Source organism: Phocoena sinus, chromosome 20 (genome assembly GCF_008692025.1).
Source record: "Phocoena sinus isolate mPhoSin1 chromosome 20, mPhoSin1.pri, whole genome shotgun sequence".
NCBI lineage: Eukaryota > Metazoa > Chordata > Mammalia > Artiodactyla > Phocoenidae > Phocoena > Phocoena sinus.
Window position 1 is genome coordinate 33,050,099 of NC_045782.1, and position 19,038 is coordinate 33,069,136.

Here is a 19,038-nt window from a genome sequence, read left to right on the forward strand (position 1 = left end):
AGCTGGCTTACCTTTTCTCTTACCTAAAGGCTTCTGTGGTTCAAATCCTCCCCACGGTCCAAAGGGGTGTCAGCCTCCAGCGCTGGCAGTGGCAACCCATCAGCCTTCACAGCCTTTGGACTCACAGCCTTTCAAAGACACAGGGCAGGAGAGGTGGAAAAGCATCTTCCCTTGAGTCATGAACTGTGTTTGTCCCAAGAGTGGATGTTTAGTATTGAAGGTCATGCCAGGCCAGCCCTGAGTACCACATCCCAAGAGACAGAGGTTCCTTTGTGTTCTCTGATGAATTTATTTAGTGTGTGTTTGCGATATGAAGAATGCTCCAAAGCATGGGGTCCAGGCATGGTCCCCTCCTGTCTGGGTCTTAAAGGAGTACCAGTCCTGGCACTTTGAAAGTTGGGACGTGTTAGGCAGGTGATAACTGTTGTCTGCCACCAGGAGCAGCTGTCCCAGGATGTCAACCTACGGCATGGTTTGTGCCAGAGTTGCCACAAAGGACACAACTTACACAGGCGCTGGATGGAATACTTTACTCACGTAGAGGAGAGACAGAGCAAGATGAGCTTCAACGGTGAGTGTCGTTCCTCCCCACAGGCAGTGGGTACCATCTTGCAGCCAACTTAGGAGAATGATCTGCAACCCCTCTTGGGCTACAAGTGAAGGGTCCCATTCCCTCCCCACTGGGAACAGGTGGTGGGAGGGTTGGCCAGGTGCCCTATGTCGTACACGCTTAGGCAAAACAAAGGTGCACGCGTTGAGTCCAGAACACAGAGAGATAATCCCACATGAGGCAATAAACCCAGCACAGCTGTGCAGCGCTTTATCTCTTGGGAAGGAAGTGTTCCAGCCCCAAGGCCTCTCTTCTGTGGCCCTGAAGGGGTTGAAAGATCACATACCCCAGAATGCCTTTCCCAGTGGGATGCGCACCTGGCCTGAGAGAGAACTAGATCACTACCTCACCTTTGCTTGGGACAACAACCTGAACTCAAGGGACCTTCCTTACTCACCACACATCCATCAGATGAGGCCAGACACCTGGGATGGTTTCACTTGGAAACTCAAGGAACAGCAACCAATGCAGGGAAGAACCACAACTTCAGGCCTCTCTCCTGAAAAGGGACCTGTGCATGGAACACCATCCAGATTTCAAGACCTGCCCAGCATGCAGACACATAACATATGGAGTGATGAGAAAGGAGGGAGGGGAAAGTTGAACGTAACAGCAGAAAATTCCCGTAGACTAAGTGCAGGTCTGAGAAAAAAAGATGAGCTACCCCAGCGAGGGGACATCTTAGCTCAAACATGCTAACTTTGTAATAGGATAGGGCAGCTCAGCTTATGCTAGATAAACGTGTTGTGCAAGCCCAGATACTGGAATGTGGCAAGAGCAGTGTTTACAGGCAGAGATGACAAGATATCTGGTATCTCTAAGGGAAGAAGCTAGCAGGCGTCCTAAGCAGTATTGTGAAATAATTATCCTGAGTGCTTCAGGTAGCAAACACCTCGTCTCAAAGGAACTGCCCAAAGCACAGTTCCTGGAGTGCAGTAAGTGTTCAAGAAGCATTGGCTGTTGTTATCATCAGCTCTGGAAGACCGCAGAGGCTGGAGCAGCTGAAGTGGAGATGCACAGCCTGCTCCCTCGGTTATGCCAAGCTAAGTAGCAAACAGAGCTGATGTGATTCTTAAATGTCACCGATGATGCTTGGTGGTGGAGGAGAGGAAAATCAATAAGAGACTCAGGAAGTACACAAAAACCACTCACAAAGTGTTTTCTATACCACAGAGGTCAAGAAACAGCAGTATATTGTGAAATTGGACATTTGCGCCTTCACTGTTTCTTTTGCTGAACCAACATTCGTTCGGTACTACGTCAGACACCTCTGTACACACCACTTCTAGTCCGTCAGTGCCATCTCTTACTCTGGCCACCACTACAGCAACCAGTCCTGCACAGGCCTTGCCCAGCTCCACATAGGTTTAATCTGACAGCACCTCACCTTGCCATCATGCATACCCCTCTTTTCCTGAATCAGGGACTCTCTGATGCTGACATAGAGGACCTGAAGGAATCCGTTCGGTACTCAGGCACGTGCAACTTGGAGGTACTGGACAAGGACTCATGACTACAGGGACTTGGAAGTCACTGGGTAACATCCGCAACAAAGGAGAAAGTCAGCGAGTGGATAGAATGACTTGTCCCGTGGAAGCCAGCCAGCCTCTTCCCTCAGTCACGACAGCGCTAGTGCAACAAGCTCTTGGCTATGGTGGCAAGGACGGCGGCTATGCGTGGGCCCAACAGTGTGAGCTCTCTCTCATCGAGGCCCATTTAACTATTGCCACTGCTGAATGCCTAACCTTCCAGCAGCAGAAGTAGATGTCAGGTCTCAATATGGCGCCCAGCTCCAAGGAGAAAATACAGCCATATGGTGACCTGTTGATTACCTTGGACCTCTGCCACCCTGCAAGGGAGAACAATCCAACCTTTGCGGGACTGACACGTACTCCAGATGTGGGGTTTTTTTCCCTACCAGCAGTACCTCTGCCAACGGTCCAAGGACTTACAGAATGTCTGATCACTCAGTATGGTGTTTGTACAAGATGGCTCAAGTCAGGGGATCCATTTTATAGCAAATGGTGTGAGTCAGCGGGTATATGGGATCCACTGGTATTAGCATATACTTAATCACCCAGATCAAGAGAATGGTGGGCTGTTAATAATTTAGGTGAGGCAACAGCAAACTTCAGGGCTGGGACCTTCCCAGCGTTCAGTATATGCACTGAATCAAAGGTTGTCAGATGATGCTATGTCGCCAGTGGCTGAAACACTCAGGAACCGAGGGGTTGGCCCCTCTCCATAATTCCCAGTCATCTACTTGTGGTTCCCATCCCTGCAACATTAGGCTCTGCTGGATTCCTGGGGAGAAGGCAGGGGTGGGTAGTAGAGATGATGTACTAGTATGAGTACACAAATATGGGTTCTTTTGAACCTGGAAGAACTAATACAACCATCTTGAAGGAGGCTTTGTGATGGATTAGACATAATAAAGGCACAAACACATTGGAGGGAAGCAAAGGGTGGACCGTATTGTGTATTACTTCACATCCTTGCAAACTCACCCTTTAACTCAGCCACTGCTCAGTCACCACTTTTCTTAGATTTACACAAGCTTCACGCAGGTCTCTTGCCTCATAACTCTAGAGCTTCCTGCCCTGGGGCTTTCTCTGATCCTGAGCTGTGGAAATCATGATAGAATATAACACACATGCATTAGCAAACCAGAAGTGTGAGGAATTTAATATTTGTGATCCACCACTGGCCAGTGAAGGGTTGTCCCCACCATCTATTGCTGGGTAACCAACCACCCAAAGCTTAGTGGTATAAAATGACCACGATTGTATTCTACTCACAAATTCTATGGGTCAGAAATTCATACGGGGCACAGCCCAGATGGCTCATCTCTGCTGGTGATGCCTGGGGCATGCTTGGGAAGACACAATTAGCAAGAAATGACTCAAAGGGATGGGCAACCATCTAGAGCAGTGTTGGCCAATAAAAATACAATGCAAGTCACATATGGAATTTTAAATTTCATAATGTATTTTCTTTAATCCAATATATCCCAAACCTTATCATTTCCACATGTAATCGATATAAAAAATTATTGAGATGCTTTTACATTTTGGGGGGGTACTAAGTCTTTGCAACCCAGTGTATAGTTTATACTTTCAGAATATCTCAATTTAGATTAGCCCCATTTGAAGTGCTCAGTAGCTACATGTGGCTAGTAGTTGCTATATTGGGCAGTGCAGATCTACAGGCTTCCTCACTCCCATGTCTGGCACTTAGGCTGGGACGACTTGAAGGCTATGCTCATTTGGGACTGTCAACCAGAACACCTGCACGTAGTTTGGGCTTCCTCACAGCATGGCAGCCTCAAGCTAGTCACTCTTCTTAAATGGTGGCTCAGGGCTCCACGAGTAAGTGTCCCCAGTGATCAAGGTTCAAGCCCCATGGTTTTTCACACCCTAGCTTCAGAGGTCACATGGCATGCTCCATTGATGGAACCAGTCACAAGCCCTCTCTGCTTCAAGGCGAGAAAACAGAGACCCCACTGTTTGATGAGAAAAGCATGTCAACGAATTTGTGGCCATATTTTAAAATGCCACAGGAATGAAAGCCAGGAGATAAATGTTTCTCCTTTCTTCCTCCAGGCAAAATATTCTGCAATGCATTCATAAGGCACTTCAAAAAGTCCCAGCAGAATCAAAACGCTAATCCCACCAACTGGTCCAGGCTCTCATTCCTGCTCCTAGGAATACTTCCCAAATTATCGAGCTTCACCCCATAGTTCTCATGCTCTGCTTTCAGGGGAATCTAAACTAGGAACAAAGATACAAAAATCCCTGCTTTCATGGAGTTTATGTTCTAGAAAAAGAGACAGATATTAAAAGATTTACAAGTAAAGTATATAGTATATTAGAGAGTGTTAAGTGCACAGGAGAAAAAATTAAGACAAGAAATTTGGGCAGAGGGAGATTATAATTTTAGATAGAGTGTCCCAGAAAGACTAACCAGAAAAATAACATTTGAGTAAGGAGCTGAAGGAAGTTAGGGAGAAAGTAATACAGTAATTTAAGGGAAGAGTAACGAAGGCAGAGGGAACAAAGGTCTCTGAACCAGCTTGTACAACTGAAGCAGAATGAGTGAGGAGAAGTAATAGGGTCTGAAAACAGAGAGAAAACAGGGACCAGAGCACATAGGGGCTTGTAGGCTCTTAGAAGGATTGGGCTTTACACTGCGGAGATTAAAAAGCCATGGGCGGGGTTGACTTGATCTGATTTATATTTTAACAGGATTGCTCTGGCTGCAATGTTGAGAATGAAGTGAAACAGGGCAAGGGCAGAGGAAGGAGACAAATTAGGAGGTTTTTGTAAGAATCCTGGTGAGAGATAAGGTTGGCTTGGACAAGATGGAGAGGGTAGATGTGGTGAAAAATAATGAGATTCTGGACACATTTTTGAAAGTAGACCCAAAAGTATTTATTAATGGATTGGATGTGGGGGTGAAACAAAGAGAGGGATAACATGACCGGGTTCACACGTTAGAGCATCCTCTCTGGTCACCCCTACTGACAGGCTGCTCATGTCCTTGAATGGGGTTAACTCCTGAGGAAAAAATTCTGGTTAAAGTATTCAGTGAACCTCCTAGAGGAAGTATCCTTCATAAACTAGTCCCTCCCTTTGCCTGTATCCAATGGGCAGTTGGGAAAGCCTCAAGTCATCCTTGCCCTCTACTTCCTGTTACCTTCACAGCCTCATTCCCTTTTTGAGAAGTAGTGTGTCGTCTGTTATTCAGCCAAAGAACAGCATTCTGACCTCCGCCTTGTGACTTCCTGGTCCCCCTCTTCTTATAAATACAAGGGCAGAGCTGGGGTCTGGGGGAGTCAGAGAGCAGAGGGCCCAGGAGTCCTCAGGCTGGTACTGGCTGTGCATGGGGAAGATGAAGACCTCAATAGCTGCCCTCTGCTGCCTCATCCTTGCTGCCCAGGCTACAGCTGGTGAGTTCAGTGAGCCTTCTCACAGGTGGGCAGGCTGATGGTGACTCTCAGTCCAGGGAGGAGATGCAGAGGGACACCTTTGTCCCCATAGGGATGTGATACTTGGTTAAAAGCAGCAGCAGTAGGTATAGACCTCTCCCTGCAGCCTTCGGTCCCTGAGGAAAACTGTATACAGGTGACTGGTCCCACCCGGGGAAACAATTCTCTCCCTTTCATGGCCAGAATTATATGACACTTTCTCTTAGCTGATATAGGACTATTGTGAGCTAGATCAAGAGAATTGTAGTAAAATTGTAAATCTGTAGAAAGAGGTATAGAATTCTATAATGTTAGAGTTATTATATACCCTCTGGTGTAAAGCTATCATTTCAGGGAGGAAATTGGACAAGCCGGGCGAGTGACTCACCCAAGTCTACTTAACCACATTTATTGATTTATTTAACAGATAAATATCTAGGACTTTCTGTGTGAAAGCAGGCACCGTTCTAAGTGTCTTGCAGATATTAATACATTGGATCCTCCTAACAATGCTGCGGGGTAGACTATCAGCAAATTATACGGTTTTGCTTATTATTATTTTTATTTTACAAATGAGAAAGCTGAGGCATAGAAACCGTAGGTAATTTGCTCAAGATCACACAGCCATAAGTGGTGGCATTAGGATACAAGCTAGTTAGCAAGCTGTTATGGAAAGACATGTCATTTGAGACTTCATTTTGCAAGCCCCACACACATCATATCAAGCGTGTTGACGTGTATGCACATGCCTCATTTAATATAATTCATACGTAACTATATAAGAAATGAACTAAAAGTTTAGCTGTGTTTGCCTAATTAGCATAGTACAGGTCTACAACCCCTTATCAAAATTTCTGGGGCTAGATGTATTTTGGAATGCAGAATTTTTCAGGTTTTAAAAAGACAATAAGATATGACCCAGCAATTCCTTTTCTTGATATACCCCGAAAAATTGAAAGCAGATACATGAAGAGATACCTGTACAACCATGCTAACAGCAGCATGACTTTTAATCTCCAAAAGGGGGAAGCAACGCAAGTGTCCACTGACAAACAAATGGATTGAAAAACAGGGTATATGCATACAATGGAATATTGTTCCGCCTGAAAAAATAAGGAAATTCTGATACATGCTACAACATGGATGACTATTGAAGACATAATGATAAGTGAGACAAACCAGTCACAAAGGGACAAATAGTATAATTCCACTCACATGTGGTACTTCAAGTAGTTAAATTCAGAGACAGAAAGTAGAACGGCGGTGGCCCAGGGGATGGGGTAGGGGGAAATGGGGAGTTATTGTTTAACGGGTACAGAGTTTCAGTTTTGCAAGAAAAAAGTCCCATGGATGGATTGTGATGAGTTGCACAATATGTGACTGTACTTAATGTTACTGAACCGTACACTTAGAGATGATTAAAATTGTATACTTTATATTATGTACATTTTATCACATTCTAAACATATATATTTTTTAAAAGGTAACACATACCTGGACATTACTTAACATCCCTGACAGAGTCTGAGAGACACATTAACCAAACCCAGTAATATTTCTGCAGCAAACACATTTACTCCTATGTTAAAGGAGTAAATAAAGCCTGTAGATAGCCTCACTTCACTTTGGGTGACATTGTGCCACCAAATCATTTAATGAAAAATTTGTCTGCTTCCAGAGTCCTGTGAATTCCAAAAATGTGTAGAAAGCATTGTGGACTGTATCACATTATGTAGCTAATCAACTGATTTATTTGTGTTGGATTTGCAATTTGCTTTTTGTATTCAAGTCAATAGAATATTTTCATCTCTCAAACTTTTTCAAAAGTTCCCTGAAAAGTCTCAGGGCCTTGATAGAGAAAATGGGCCTGGAGGCAGGTCTGGTCCAGTGGTCCAGCATCCTTTCCTCCCTACCAGGGGATGGGGTTGAGGAATGAGATAGATGGAGATGTTGAAACAACTGCTTCCCAGTAATTTTTCTTCCCTGCTCTACTGTTTCTCTCAAATAGAATACCTGACAACGAACCTGAAGAATGAACACTCAGTGTTTCACGGAGGTAAAGTTTTGTTACGGTATATATATATCTGCTCAACGGCTTCAGTCTACCTCGTTTACAGGGCCTGGGGGGAGAGGAGGGTCCTATGGGTGGTGAACATCTCCAAGGAATTTCAGGATGGGCCATGGGTCTATAGGTGGCCTCTTCCGTAGATGACTTATATTCCACCTGGCTGTCCCAAGAGCTGGCTCATCTGGGGGAGGGGGAAGGGGTGTTCTCTGATGCCCCCTGCAGGCCTCAGACCCTTCGTCTTCTGGGAGGAATGGTCCTGCTCTGTTGTGGCCCCGCCTGGATGCCCTCCGACACACAGCTCAACCCTGGGGAGAGTGAAGCAAGGAGACACCAGCAAGTGCTGGCAGAGAAGGAAAACATCTCTTTCGAGTCTTACACCTTCTTACCCTTCCCAGTACTCAGGAGGAAAGGGGGAAAGGATCTAGTTTTCCTCAGACTCAGTCCTTAAGTGACCCTTTCTCTTGCAGCAGGCTTTCACCGTCCCACTGACTGCTGCACCTCTTACACCCGACTAAAAATCCGATGTGTATTCATGAAAGGTTATGTAGAAACGGCCAGTGAATGTTCCCGGCCTGCTGTCATGTAAGTGCCAAGCTCACTGGCCATGTCTGGGGGTGTGGGGGGAGGCACCTGATGGATGGATGTCCAGAAAAGTCCCACCCTCTGGATCCTGCCGGGTCAGCTGAGGCTTATGTCCTCATTAGGATCCATCGGGTATGAGATGTTCCCAGGGAAGAGGGAAGCTAGGGAAGGAAGGAGAGAGCAGGAGGGACGCCGCCCAAGGAAACTCCATGAGTCACTAAGGGAGGCTCGGAGCCTGAGGGAGGGTCTCAGACAGGGGCCACTCTGAGCTCCTGCAGCAGAGAAAGGAAAGAACAGGCTGGGCCGAGCGGGGAATCTGAGGGGCAGGGAGGATGGGCCTCCCCCCATTCCCATTAGCTGAACCCTCCTCTGTTCGTAATCTTTCCCCCCTTTGCTCCCCAGCCTCATCACCAAAAGGGAGCAGCATGTCTGTGCTAACCCCAAAGATAAGAATGTTCAGAAATGCATGTCGGACCTGAAGCTAAGATCAGTGATCAAGGACCTGAGAACACTATCTGCTGAGAAGAGATACTTGGAATAGGCCCCCTCACCTCCATCTCTCTAGCCCAGACTACCTCCTAGGTGGGCCCTGGCCTGAATTATTTTTTAAAAAGCAACAATTACTGTTCTGTTCTGGTTACAAAAGCAGTGCATTAATAAAGGGTATCCAACTTAACTTTAACTGTAAGAGGAAAAAGAATCTGTCGGAATTGCTGGACTTTGGATTTGCGTTTTTGTCAAAACAAGACATCATAGTAGAGTTTTTTAAAAGCTAAAAACATGACATTCGAGTATAGATTGAATATGTGTCAAAGGTGTATTTAACCCATTAATGAAGGAACAATTAAACTGATTCAAAGATCATCTGAGGAACTGAGGTTTATATAGTTATTGGGGATGGCATTCTGAAATGTTGTTAGAGAAAAACAAATTAATATCCTATAGGGCAGGGGTCCCCAACTCCTGGGCCGTGGACCGGTACCAGTCCGCAGCCTGTTAGGAACCTGGCTGCACAGCAGGAGGCAAGTGGTGGGTGAGCGAGAGAGCGAAGCTTCTGCCACTCCCCAGTGCTCGCCTTGCCACCTGAACCATCTCCCCTGCACCCCATCTGTGGAAAAACCGTCTTCCACAAAACCGGTCCACGGTGCCAAAAAGATTGGGGACCGCTGCTATAGGGCAATAAATCTGTAACTTTGGGGATTATCTTTTCTACTAGACAAAAAGTCCCTTGCATCTGTGCTTGGTAAAAAGCTACAAGTTACAAGACATAGAGAAGGAACCACAATAAGACGTGTAGGGGGGCAGACTTATGATGTAGTCAAGTCCCATACTCCCCGGTAGGTGACCCACAGACTGGAGAATAACTCCATTGCAGAGGTTCTCCCACAAGAGTGAGAGGTCTGAGCCTCACATCGGGCTCCCCAGCCCAGGGGTCCTGAACCAGGAAGACAAGCCCCCAGAGCATTTGGCTTTGAAGGCCAGCAGGGCTTAATTTTGGCAGTCCCAGAGAACTGGGGGAAATAGAGACTTTACTCTTTAAGGGCACACACAAAATCTCACAGGCCTTGGGACCCAGAGCAAAAGCAAACATTTGATAGGAGCCTGGGTCAGACGTACCTGCTGATCTTGGGGAGTCTCCCAGAGAGGCAGAAGGCAACTGCAGCTCACCCTGGGGACATAGACACTGGCAGCAGTATCCTTGGGAGCTCCTTCTACCACGTGGACACTGGCGCTAGGGGGCACCACTGTGGAATCGTCTCTCTAGCTTATTGCTCCAGGATCCAGCCCTGCTCTGGCCCAACAGCTTGTAGGCACCGCTGCTGGGACACCTCAGGCCAAGCAAATCACTGGATGGGAACACAGCCTCACCATCAGCAGACAGGCTGCCTTAAGACCCCCTGAGCCACCTCTGGACAAGCCTCACCCACCAGGGGGCAGACACCACATGCAAGAAAACCACAATCCCACAGCCTACAAAACCAGCCTGGCCACCAGCAGGCCAGATCCTACCTTGGGACCAGCTGGGCCTCAATCTTGCCCACTAGCAGGCCAACACAAGCTTTGGAACAACCCGGACATCATCATAGCCAATTTATCAGGAACTGCTCACCCCCACCACCGGTGATCTGACACCAGCTCTGGGACCCCTGAGCCCTGCAACCAGACTCCAGGAGCCAGCTCTGCCTGCCAGTTGTCTGGCACTAACCCCAAGACCTGGCTTCGCCCACCAGTAGGCAGATAACACCCTGGAGTCTTCTAGATCCTGACTCTGCCCACCAGTGAGCCAGCACTAGCCCTGGGGCTCCCTGGAGTTCTGCAGTCAGCAGCCTTGTGACCAGGCCCTACTAACCAGCGGCCAACAGCTCCATACAAGGCAGAACCTGGCAAACAAACAGACCAGGGCCAACTAAGCCTATCAGACACCCACATAGCCTGCCACAACAGAAGGAACCACACAGCCCCCATAGGGGGAACCCCTAGAGCACACAGCTTGGATGATGAGAGGGGCATGTACGGCTGGGATGCACAGGACGTCTCCTGCGGAAGGCCACTTCTCCAAGGTTAAGAAATATAATTCATGTACCAGATACATAGAAATACAAACAGCAACTTAGGCAAAATGAGGTGACTGAGGAAGATGCACCAGACAAAGCAACAAGATTAAACCTCAGAAGAAGAACTAAGTGAAGTGGAGATAGGCAATCTACCCAAGAAAGAGTTCAGGGTAGCGACTGTAAAGATGACCAAAGAACTTGGGAGAGGAATGGATGCCCAGAGCAAGAAGTGAGAAGTCGGGCTTCCCTGGTGGTGCAGTGGTTGAGAGTCTGCCTGCCGCTGCAGGGGACACGGGTTCGTGCCCCGGTCCGGAAGATCCCACATGCCGCGGAGCGGCTGGGCCCGTGAGCCATGGCCGCTGAGCCTGCGCGTCCGGAGCCTGTGCTCCGCAACGGGAGAGGCCACAACAGTGAGAGGCCCGCGTACCACAAAAAAACAAACAAACAAACAAACAAAAAAACACAGAAATTCTGATTCAGTAGGACTAGGTGGGGCAAAGAATCAGCATTTCCACCAAGTTCCCAGGTAATGCTGATGCTGCAGGGTGGAGTGGAAATTTGAAGAGGAACTCTCACTCTCAACTCTGTAACTTCAGCATTGTTTGCAACTTTTATATAAAGCACATATTTCTTTAGTAACCAAAAACTAATGTCAGAGAATTGAAAAAAAAAAAAGAATCTTCATTGTCTTTTCAAGGACAAACAACAAAATGGGCCGGCTTTTGACTTGTGTTAATTCTTGATTGTTTTCATGATGAAGCTTATCAAAGCTACTTAATTATAAAAGAAATATACAATTGGGAAAAGTTTAAATATGGCTAAATAAGTCTGACAACCAATTTTGAATTTTTAAAAGTAAAAATCTTAGAAGGGCAAAATAGCTAGAAAAATATGTGCTTTAAAGCTATAAAAAGAAAAATCCATATTTTTACTATTTCACTTTTAGAACCACAGACAAGATTTTTAAAGTAAAGGGAAAAAAAGATTTTAAAAGTAATATAGCTCATTCCCTTTTCTCTTGGTGTGAGCCAGTGCTTGGACAGAGGGTATGACCCACTTGGTTGAGGCCAGTGGAGCTGGAAGACTTCTCACACACAGGCAATGAAGCAAAGAAGTAAACATATTAAGGGTCCCACCCACCCTTTCTATATTATTCAATTTTTTTTAATCAGTGCATATGTGTTGCTTTGAAAAACATTTTTAACATTTTTAAAAATAATTTTATTTATTTATTTTTGGCTGCATTGGGTCTGCGTTGCTCTGCACAGGCTACTCTTCATTGCCGTGCGCGGGCTTCTCGTTGCAGTGGCTTCTCTTGTTGTGGAGCACGGGTTCTGGACACACGGGCTTCAGTAGTTGTGGTATGTGGGCTCGGTAGTTGTGGCTCACGGGCTCTACAGCACAGGCTCAGTAGCTGCGGCGCACGGGCTTAGTTGCTCCGCAGCATGTGGGATCTTCACGGACCAGGGCTTGAACCCGTGTCCCCTGCATTGGCAGGCAGAATCTTAACCACTGTGCCACCAGAGAAGTCCGATATTTTTAACATTTTTTAAACAGGCACTGCATACTCACCAGTGGGCAGCAGGAGAACCTTTAAGGTCTCTGATTATGTTGCCACTGAAGTCCGTTCATCCCACTGTTTTGCAATTTTCATTTACTTTTTTGAGTCCCTCTTCAAGCTATGAGTCCTCTGAGGTCAGGGTCACCTCCAAGCCTAGCCCATGATATTATGGCAAAGAAGTGATGTGGTCACTAAACCCATTCTCTCTTGTCCCTGGGCACACAAATGATCTATATTTTCCTTACCTTTGTCAGTAAGTTGGAGCCAGGTGACTTCATTTTGTCCATGGAGTGTAAGTGAAAGTAATTTATACTATTTCCAGAACTGGGCCATAAAAATCTGCCCATCCCTCTCTGCTTCTCCCCTTTTGTAGTAAACTTGGAGGCCTCTTGTGGAAAATGGCGGCATTACAAGATAGAAGAAGACTTGGTCCCTGAATGGGTGCATGAAACAGCCTTCTCCAACACATTCACACTCATCCATCCCACTGCTGGCCCACACTGGACCGTGACATGAGCCAGAAATAAACCTTCATGTAATGAATCCCCTGAGATTTAGGGGCTGTTCATTATAGCAATGAGCATAACCAGACTAATGTGGGTAGGAATTCAATAACTGCTTGAAAAATAAAGGACTTTCCTGTAGAGATCCTAGCAACAACTTGGCAAGTAGGCTAGTCTCCACAAAAACAAAGTAATCATTATTTCTTCCCAACTCATATTCTTCCCAGAAACATCTTGTTTCCTTAGATTGTTCCTAACGACAATTGTTATCACTTGACTTGAGGAGTTTAAATAGTGTTATTATTGATAACAAATACAGAACATTTTGAATAAATTACTGTCTTGGCACCTAAGCCTGAGAATTCAGCTGTTTCCTGTGAGATATACATACTGAGACCAGCTCAATTCATCCTTCTTCTAAAACATATACTTACACATCACTTGCTATCTGCTAGGCCTGCCCTGCCCTGACGAGTGGAGGAGAGAAGATGGAAACAGCTTTCTAACCACAACAGCAAGAAGAATAGGGCAAGTTCCCCCAGGAAGAGCACGGTCAAGGCCACTGGACGGAGAGCGTGAAGAGGTGGGTCTGTCCTGCATCCAAATCATTTCGTGAACATGAGCAAGTCTCTGGCCCTTCCTGAGCTCCAGTTCCTCCTCAGTAAATAGCCTGTTTAGACAAATCTAAGGATGACGCAAGCTGCACCTTCACAGAAATGCACAGACACGGCCTCAGAACCATTTCCAACACTGAGCGCCAGTCCACCACTAATCAGTGAAACCTGCTAGCCATCCCCGAATGAAGCATTTTCTAGGTTCCCATCAAGCTTTTCTGTAATGAAAGTCAGAAACTGGGAGAAGGTCCCAAAGGGATCCACTCTCTGAACTCAGAAAGATCTCAGAATAAGAGTTTTCTAGAGAAGCCAAGCCAGGCAGGACAGTCTTAGAGACAGCTCACTGGGGACTCCTGCGTTTCTTCTCCACGGCAGTGATTCAGGACACAGACTTGGGAGCCAGACTGCCTGAGTTTGAAGCCCGATTCCACTTATCAACTGTCAAATCTCGGGGGAGTAATGGATGCTTTTTGTGCCTCAGTTTCCTCAACTACTGATAAAAGGCTTAAAAGGGCTAATATTCATGAAGCGTTTGGGACAGCAGCTATTGCGTATAGCAACCCTTAAAGTATAATGCTTGTTAAGTAAATTATCTGCTGAGCACCATGACACTTCTTCACCCCAGGGGACAGTGAAAGGCTGGGGATGAGGCAGAGAGACAAAGGTTCTGCTGAAGAGCTTAAGTGAGGATTTCTTAGACCTGATGTGGGGGCTCCAGACCTCATCCTGTTGCCCCAAATCCCCTCCAATCTCCAGCGCCCATACGGCCTTGTTCTGAGGCCAGGAACCAGAATTGGGTACAGGACACATCCCAGCCTTTGAGATCTTTCACTGAATCTGAGACAGTCTCCTCTACCACTGTGCTCATGGTCGCCCTACGACTAAGGAAGAGCTTATATCAAAGGGTTAAATGTATTCCCACTGGGGATGGAGGTCAATTTCCTCCCTGAAACTCGGCTCTCTGTACTTCCTTCACTCCACCCTCAACAAATGTGCAGGATATGAAATTGCTGAGAAGTCTACTTTGAAATCTTAGCTACCCTATCTAAAAAAATATACTTTGCCTCAATGAACATTTCTCAAAACTTCCTCAGCCCAGGAGCCTCCGAAGCCCCTACCAGGCCAGCTCTCCTCCCGCAGCCACTCCCTTCACAGGAGGATGAGGGTCTCCATGGCAGCCACATCCCTCCCCCTCCTCCTTGTCCTCATCACCGTCGCCCTGGGGTCCAAGACTGAATCCTATTCAGGTGAGTGCAATACCTTCCAATCTGGTTCTTGTGGGTAAACAAGCACGAGTAGGGTTGCCGGGGATACAAGGAGAAAGGGGCTCTAGAAGGAGGTCTGGTGTCTTCTTTTTTGTGTTATTGAAGTATAGTTGCTGTACAATGTTATATAACTTACAGGTGTACGATAGAGTGATTCACAATTTTTAAAGGTTATACTTCATTTATAGTTATAAAATATTGACTGTATTCCCCATGTTGTGCAACATATCCTTGTAGCTTGTCTTATACCTGATGGTTTGTACCTCTTAACCTCCTACCTCTACGTTTCCCCTCCCCATTTCTCTCTCCCCACTGGTAACCACTAGTTTCCTCTCTATATCTGTGAGTCTGCTTCTTTCTTATTATATTTACTAGTTTGTTATATTTTTTGGATTCCACATATAAGGGATATCCTACAGTTATGTGTCTTTCTCTGTCTGACTTATTTCACTTAGCGTAATGCCCTCCAAGTCCATCCATGTTGCTGCAGCTGTCAAATTTTCATTCTTTTTTATGGCTGAGTAGTATTCCGTTGTGTGTATATAAGGTCTGGTGTCTTCCTCACCCTGCCCGGGGTGAGTCCCCTTCCTGTCAATGCCATGCAGTGAGGCCAGGCTATCTCTTCACTCCCTCAGTTCACCTCTCTTCGCCATTAAGCAAAAGACTGGCTCATCCCATTTGGGGTCATTATCCCTAGGGAGACTGAGGAACAGTCTTTGGAGCCTCTCGAGGCCACTATGTCAATTTACCTCCTGGGATTTGGACCCAGGCTGCTTCCAGGGTCCGCCCTACTCCACGAGCGCAGCATCGTTTAGTCATGTGGTAGGGGGAAATGCGACAGTTGGGGGCGTCCCCAGGCCACCTTTTTTCAGCTTATTTCTTAAGATGAGCTGCCTTTACAGCAGCCAAAACTATTCCTCACTCTGCAATTTTACTTTATTTCCTTTTCAGAAACTGAAGGGAAACATACAAGGTTGTTGAAATAAAACTAGACTAAAGTTGATGGAATCTGGACAGTTTGATTTGCCTCTCTGAGAATTCACTCAGACAGCTCAGAGGAATGCAGTGGCAGTGGCTCCCGGGGACCAGCGGGTCCCTTATGTCACTCTTTGGGGAGTGAGGATGCTGCTGGCAATGGTGCTGGATAAGAGGACCAGCCCTTCCCTTTCCACCCAAGTACCCGGTCACTGTCGGTGACCCCGAGGTCATCGCTGTGCACACCCACATTTCTGTCCAGGTTGGTCACATAACATGCACAGCCCCAATCACTGCACCCGCTAACTGCAGGGTCCTTGATCTGAAATGCCCTTCCTGCTACCCCCATAATTCAATCTTGGTGTGACTTTGCTGTCACCCCCTTGCACCTCCGGTAAGAGCCATGAAATTTCAGAATCAAAAAATAACTGAAAAATAGTGATTTTTTAGAAAGTGTTTTAGATCAGGAAACCTTCTCTTCAAGCAAAATCTTACACAGGAGGCCCAAAATGTAAAACAGACAAAAAGGCTGATGGGGTCTTATACCCAAGACTGAACTCCCAAGTGCATCAGTGCCTCCAGGAAACTTCATGTAAAGACCACCAATCCAGTTAACTGCCTCTTCACAGATGGGGAGACTGAGGAGGGAATGAGGGGTGATGGGCGCAAAGCCAGCAGAGGCGAGGTGGGGTGTCCTGCAGATCTGGGTGTCCTGGCCCCCGGGCCATTGTCCTCGGGGCTTGGTATGGGCATCCTGCCCTCTTTGCAGGGAACGGGCAGGATGGGGACACTGGGAGGGGCAGGGTCTGCATTCCCAAATGGCATGTATCCCAATCCCGATTGGGATTTCTTCCCACATCCCTCCTTTTTGGAGCATCTCTGCCAGCTGCCCCCAGGGATGGCGTGTGCTCGCTGAGATCTGGGCTTTGCTGCTCTTCCATCTGGAGTTCAAAGTCATCAGCCAGTCCTTCTGGGGTGGGGATGTGGGGGTGGAGAATGGAAAGCAGAGTGATCACTAATGAAGGAAGAGGGAAAGGGGAGCCCCGGGAAGAGTCTGAAAGGGAGACCAGAGGACTGAGTTTTTTCTACAGCCCTCTCTTGGAATTCTGGGGGCTGTCCCCTCCTTCCTTCCCTCTTCCACCTGCTCGGGGGCAGAGGCAGCCAGCAGCTGTCACCTTTAACAAATGTCCCGATCTGGGACTTCCCTGGTGGCGAAGCGGTTAAGAATCTGTCTGCCAATGCAGGGGACACGGATTCGAGCCCTGGCCCGGGAGGATCCCACATGACGTGGAGAAAAAAAGCCCGTGCGCCACAACTACTGAGCCTGTGCTCTAGAGCCCGTGAGCCACAACTACTGAAGCCCGCGCGCCTAGAGCCTGTGCTCCGCAACAAGAGAAGCCACCGCAATGAGAAGCCCGCGCACCGCAACCAAGAGTAGCCCCCCCTTCGCCGCAACTAGAGAAAGCCCGCATGCAGCTTTCTCTAGTCTCTCTTTCTTCGCGTTGCGAAGACCCAACGCAGCAAAAAATAAACAAATAAAATAAATAAGTTTATTTTTAAAAAAAACAAACAAACAAGTGCCCTGATCTCAGCTTCCCTCCATGCTTTCTCCTCAGGAGGACCTTACCACCCCACCGAGTGCTGCTACAGCTACGTGACCCGGCCAATCAGGAAGCAGTGGATTTCAGGCTATTATGAGACCAGCAGCCAGTGCTCCAAGCCTGGAATTGTGTAGGTGGCACCCATACACCACACTGGGGGAGGGGGAGCCAGCAGGGCCAGGGTAGGGGAGAGGGGGGCAGGGAGAACACAGAATGGGTGCTCCCCAGGGTGCTTCTCAGGAATGTCCACGCAGGGAGAGGCAGCCGGGAGGCAACCTGGGTGCTTCTGGGCTGTCTGGGGCCCGCTGGGGCCAGGAGGAAGCTGGTGCCATGGATGGGGAGGTGTGGGGGAGGGGAAGGGGAGGGAAGGGGCACTTCCTGGGTGGGGACACCGAGATTAGATGGGTCCAGGGGCCCTGAGGGGCTGAAGGGCATGCCTCAGAAAGGACGCTGGCCCTGGGCTACCTCTCACTAAGGAAGGAGAACCAGTCTGGGTTGGATGAGGAATTTGTGAGGAAGGGAGGATGGGCTCTTGCTCCCTGGCTGCTGGACCCTTGGTTTCTCATCCTTCTCCCCTCTTGTTCCACAGCTTCATCACCAAAAAGGGACATCAATTCTGTGCCAACCCCAGCAATGACTGGGTCCAGGACTATATCAAAGGAGCTGAGGAGATCTGAGTGACCCAGAAGTAGCGGAGAAGGACACAGCTCAGAATTTAAAGAGATGGGGCTGAACTCCACTCCCAGTTTAGCCCCAGACACCTCCTGGGAGCTGCCCTGCCTTGAATTAAAGACCATCATGCCCTTCCCTGCACTCGTCCATTTCTACTAAATTGCCTATTGGCGGTAGACTTGAGGACACTGGTGAGCCCAGCTCAGGGTGGCACTCTCAGCCTCAAGCATCGCTCTGCAAAAGTTTGGCCAGAGCCTGGTGCCAAAAAATGGGTCAGGTCTGCGATGGAGGTAGAGGAAAACTGAGCAGAAAATGAGGAAGACAGTGTAAAAGCTACCTTTACACAATAATAACCACAATCATAACAGATTCCATCTCTGTAGCGCCGTCTATATTCTAAGCACTCCGCTAAGCAGTTTGTGTGCATTATCTTACTTAAGCTTCACAAGTGTAAAGCTAAGAATTATCACCTGATTTTGCAGGTAAACCTTCATAAAGGCCTCTCTATAGCAAACTCCATAGTCTTTTTCTGGGCTGGTCTCAAGGCCTCTGTTCCCTGCTGACTGGGATAGGAATGACTTCGTGGACATATTTTATCCAATTCTTGCCCATCCACTTACATACATCAGGTTGCACTCTATTGTTTTACTCAGTTTTGTGTCCTGCACAAGGCATAGCAAAAAGCCTGACCCACACCAGGTGCTCAGGAAATGGATAGATGGATGGATGGTGGATGGATAGTCAGATGGGTAGATGGATGGATGGGTGGGTGGATAGATGGATGAATGGATGGGTGGGTGGACAGATGGGTAGATGGATGGATGAATGGATGGTGGATGGATGGGTAGATGGATGGATGCGTGGATAGATGGAATGATTCAGGAGTCAAGAGGAAGCTTATGCTCCAGGAATAACACTCAGCTGCCCCCAAAGGGGGGGATGCCCCCACCTTCCAGGTTCAAGAAGGAGCTCTGCATACAAAGAGGAAGAGCACATCCAGTGTAGGCACTATGACCACCCTTCCTGGCCTCCAGCCCTCCACAGACAAGGGCCAAGAGGGTGCCTG

The 19,038-nt window shown here is 47.6% G+C and overlaps 2 protein-coding genes across 4 annotated transcripts; both read left to right on the forward strand.

The window, feature by feature from the left end:
• Window positions 1-5,332: 5,332 nt before the first annotated feature.
• Window positions 5,333-9,090, forward strand: CCL15 (C-C motif chemokine ligand 15). 2 transcript variants are annotated; one of them, XM_032617553.1, is made up of 4 exons: window positions 5,333-5,558; window positions 7,585-7,632; window positions 8,115-8,226; window positions 8,629-9,090. In XM_032617553.1, the coding sequence occupies exons 1-4, from the start codon at window positions 5,492-5,494 to the stop codon at window positions 8,765-8,767; spliced, it is 366 nt and encodes a 121-aa protein (XP_032473444.1). In that variant the 5' UTR covers window positions 5,333-5,491; the 3' UTR covers window positions 8,768-9,090. The 2 variants fall into 2 exon arrangements, with proteins under 2 accessions (XP_032473444.1, XP_032473443.1); XM_032617552.1 differs by having other exon boundaries at window positions 5,337-5,558; window positions 8,112-8,226.
• A 3,158-nt stretch (window positions 9,091-12,248) lies between these two features.
• Window positions 12,249-18,593, forward strand: LOC116745947 (C-C motif chemokine 14-like). Of its 2 annotated transcripts, none has more exons than XM_032617104.1 (4): window positions 12,249-13,428; window positions 14,554-14,706; window positions 17,316-17,430; window positions 17,890-18,593. In XM_032617104.1, the coding sequence occupies exons 2-4, from the start codon at window positions 14,619-14,621 to the stop codon at window positions 17,975-17,977; spliced, it is 291 nt and encodes a 96-aa protein (XP_032472995.1). In that variant the 5' UTR covers window positions 12,249-13,428; window positions 14,554-14,618; the 3' UTR covers window positions 17,978-18,593. The 2 variants fall into 2 exon arrangements, with proteins under 2 accessions (XP_032472995.1, XP_032472996.1); XM_032617105.1 differs by having other exon boundaries at window positions 12,249-12,877; window positions 13,301-14,706.
• The last annotated feature ends 445 nt before the right edge of the window (window positions 18,594-19,038 follow it).

Excerpts from the sequence above, each read along its gene's own strand:
- LOC116745947 (XM_032617104.1), top strand. The coding sequence starts at position 14,619 with ATGAGGGTCTCCATGGCAGCCACATCCCTCCCCCTCCTCCTTGTCCTC. Across the intron at positions 14,707-17,315 it reads CAAGACTGAATCCTATTCAG|GAGGACCTTACCACCCCACC; the intron begins GTGAGTGCAATA and ends CTTTCTCCTCAG. Across the intron at positions 17,431-17,889 it reads TGCTCCAAGCCTGGAATTGT|CTTCATCACCAAAAAGGGAC; the intron begins GTAGGTGGCACC and ends CTTGTTCCACAG.
- CCL15 (XM_032617552.1), top strand. The coding sequence starts at position 5,492 with ATGGGGAAGATGAAGACCTCAATAGCTGCCCTCTGCTGCCTCATCCTT. Across the intron at positions 5,559-7,584 it reads TGCTGCCCAGGCTACAGCTG|AATACCTGACAACGAACCTG; the intron begins GTGAGTTCAGTG and ends TCTCTCAAATAG. Across the intron at positions 7,633-8,111 it reads ACACTCAGTGTTTCACGGAG|CAGGCTTTCACCGTCCCACT; the intron begins GTAAAGTTTTGT and ends TTTCTCTTGCAG.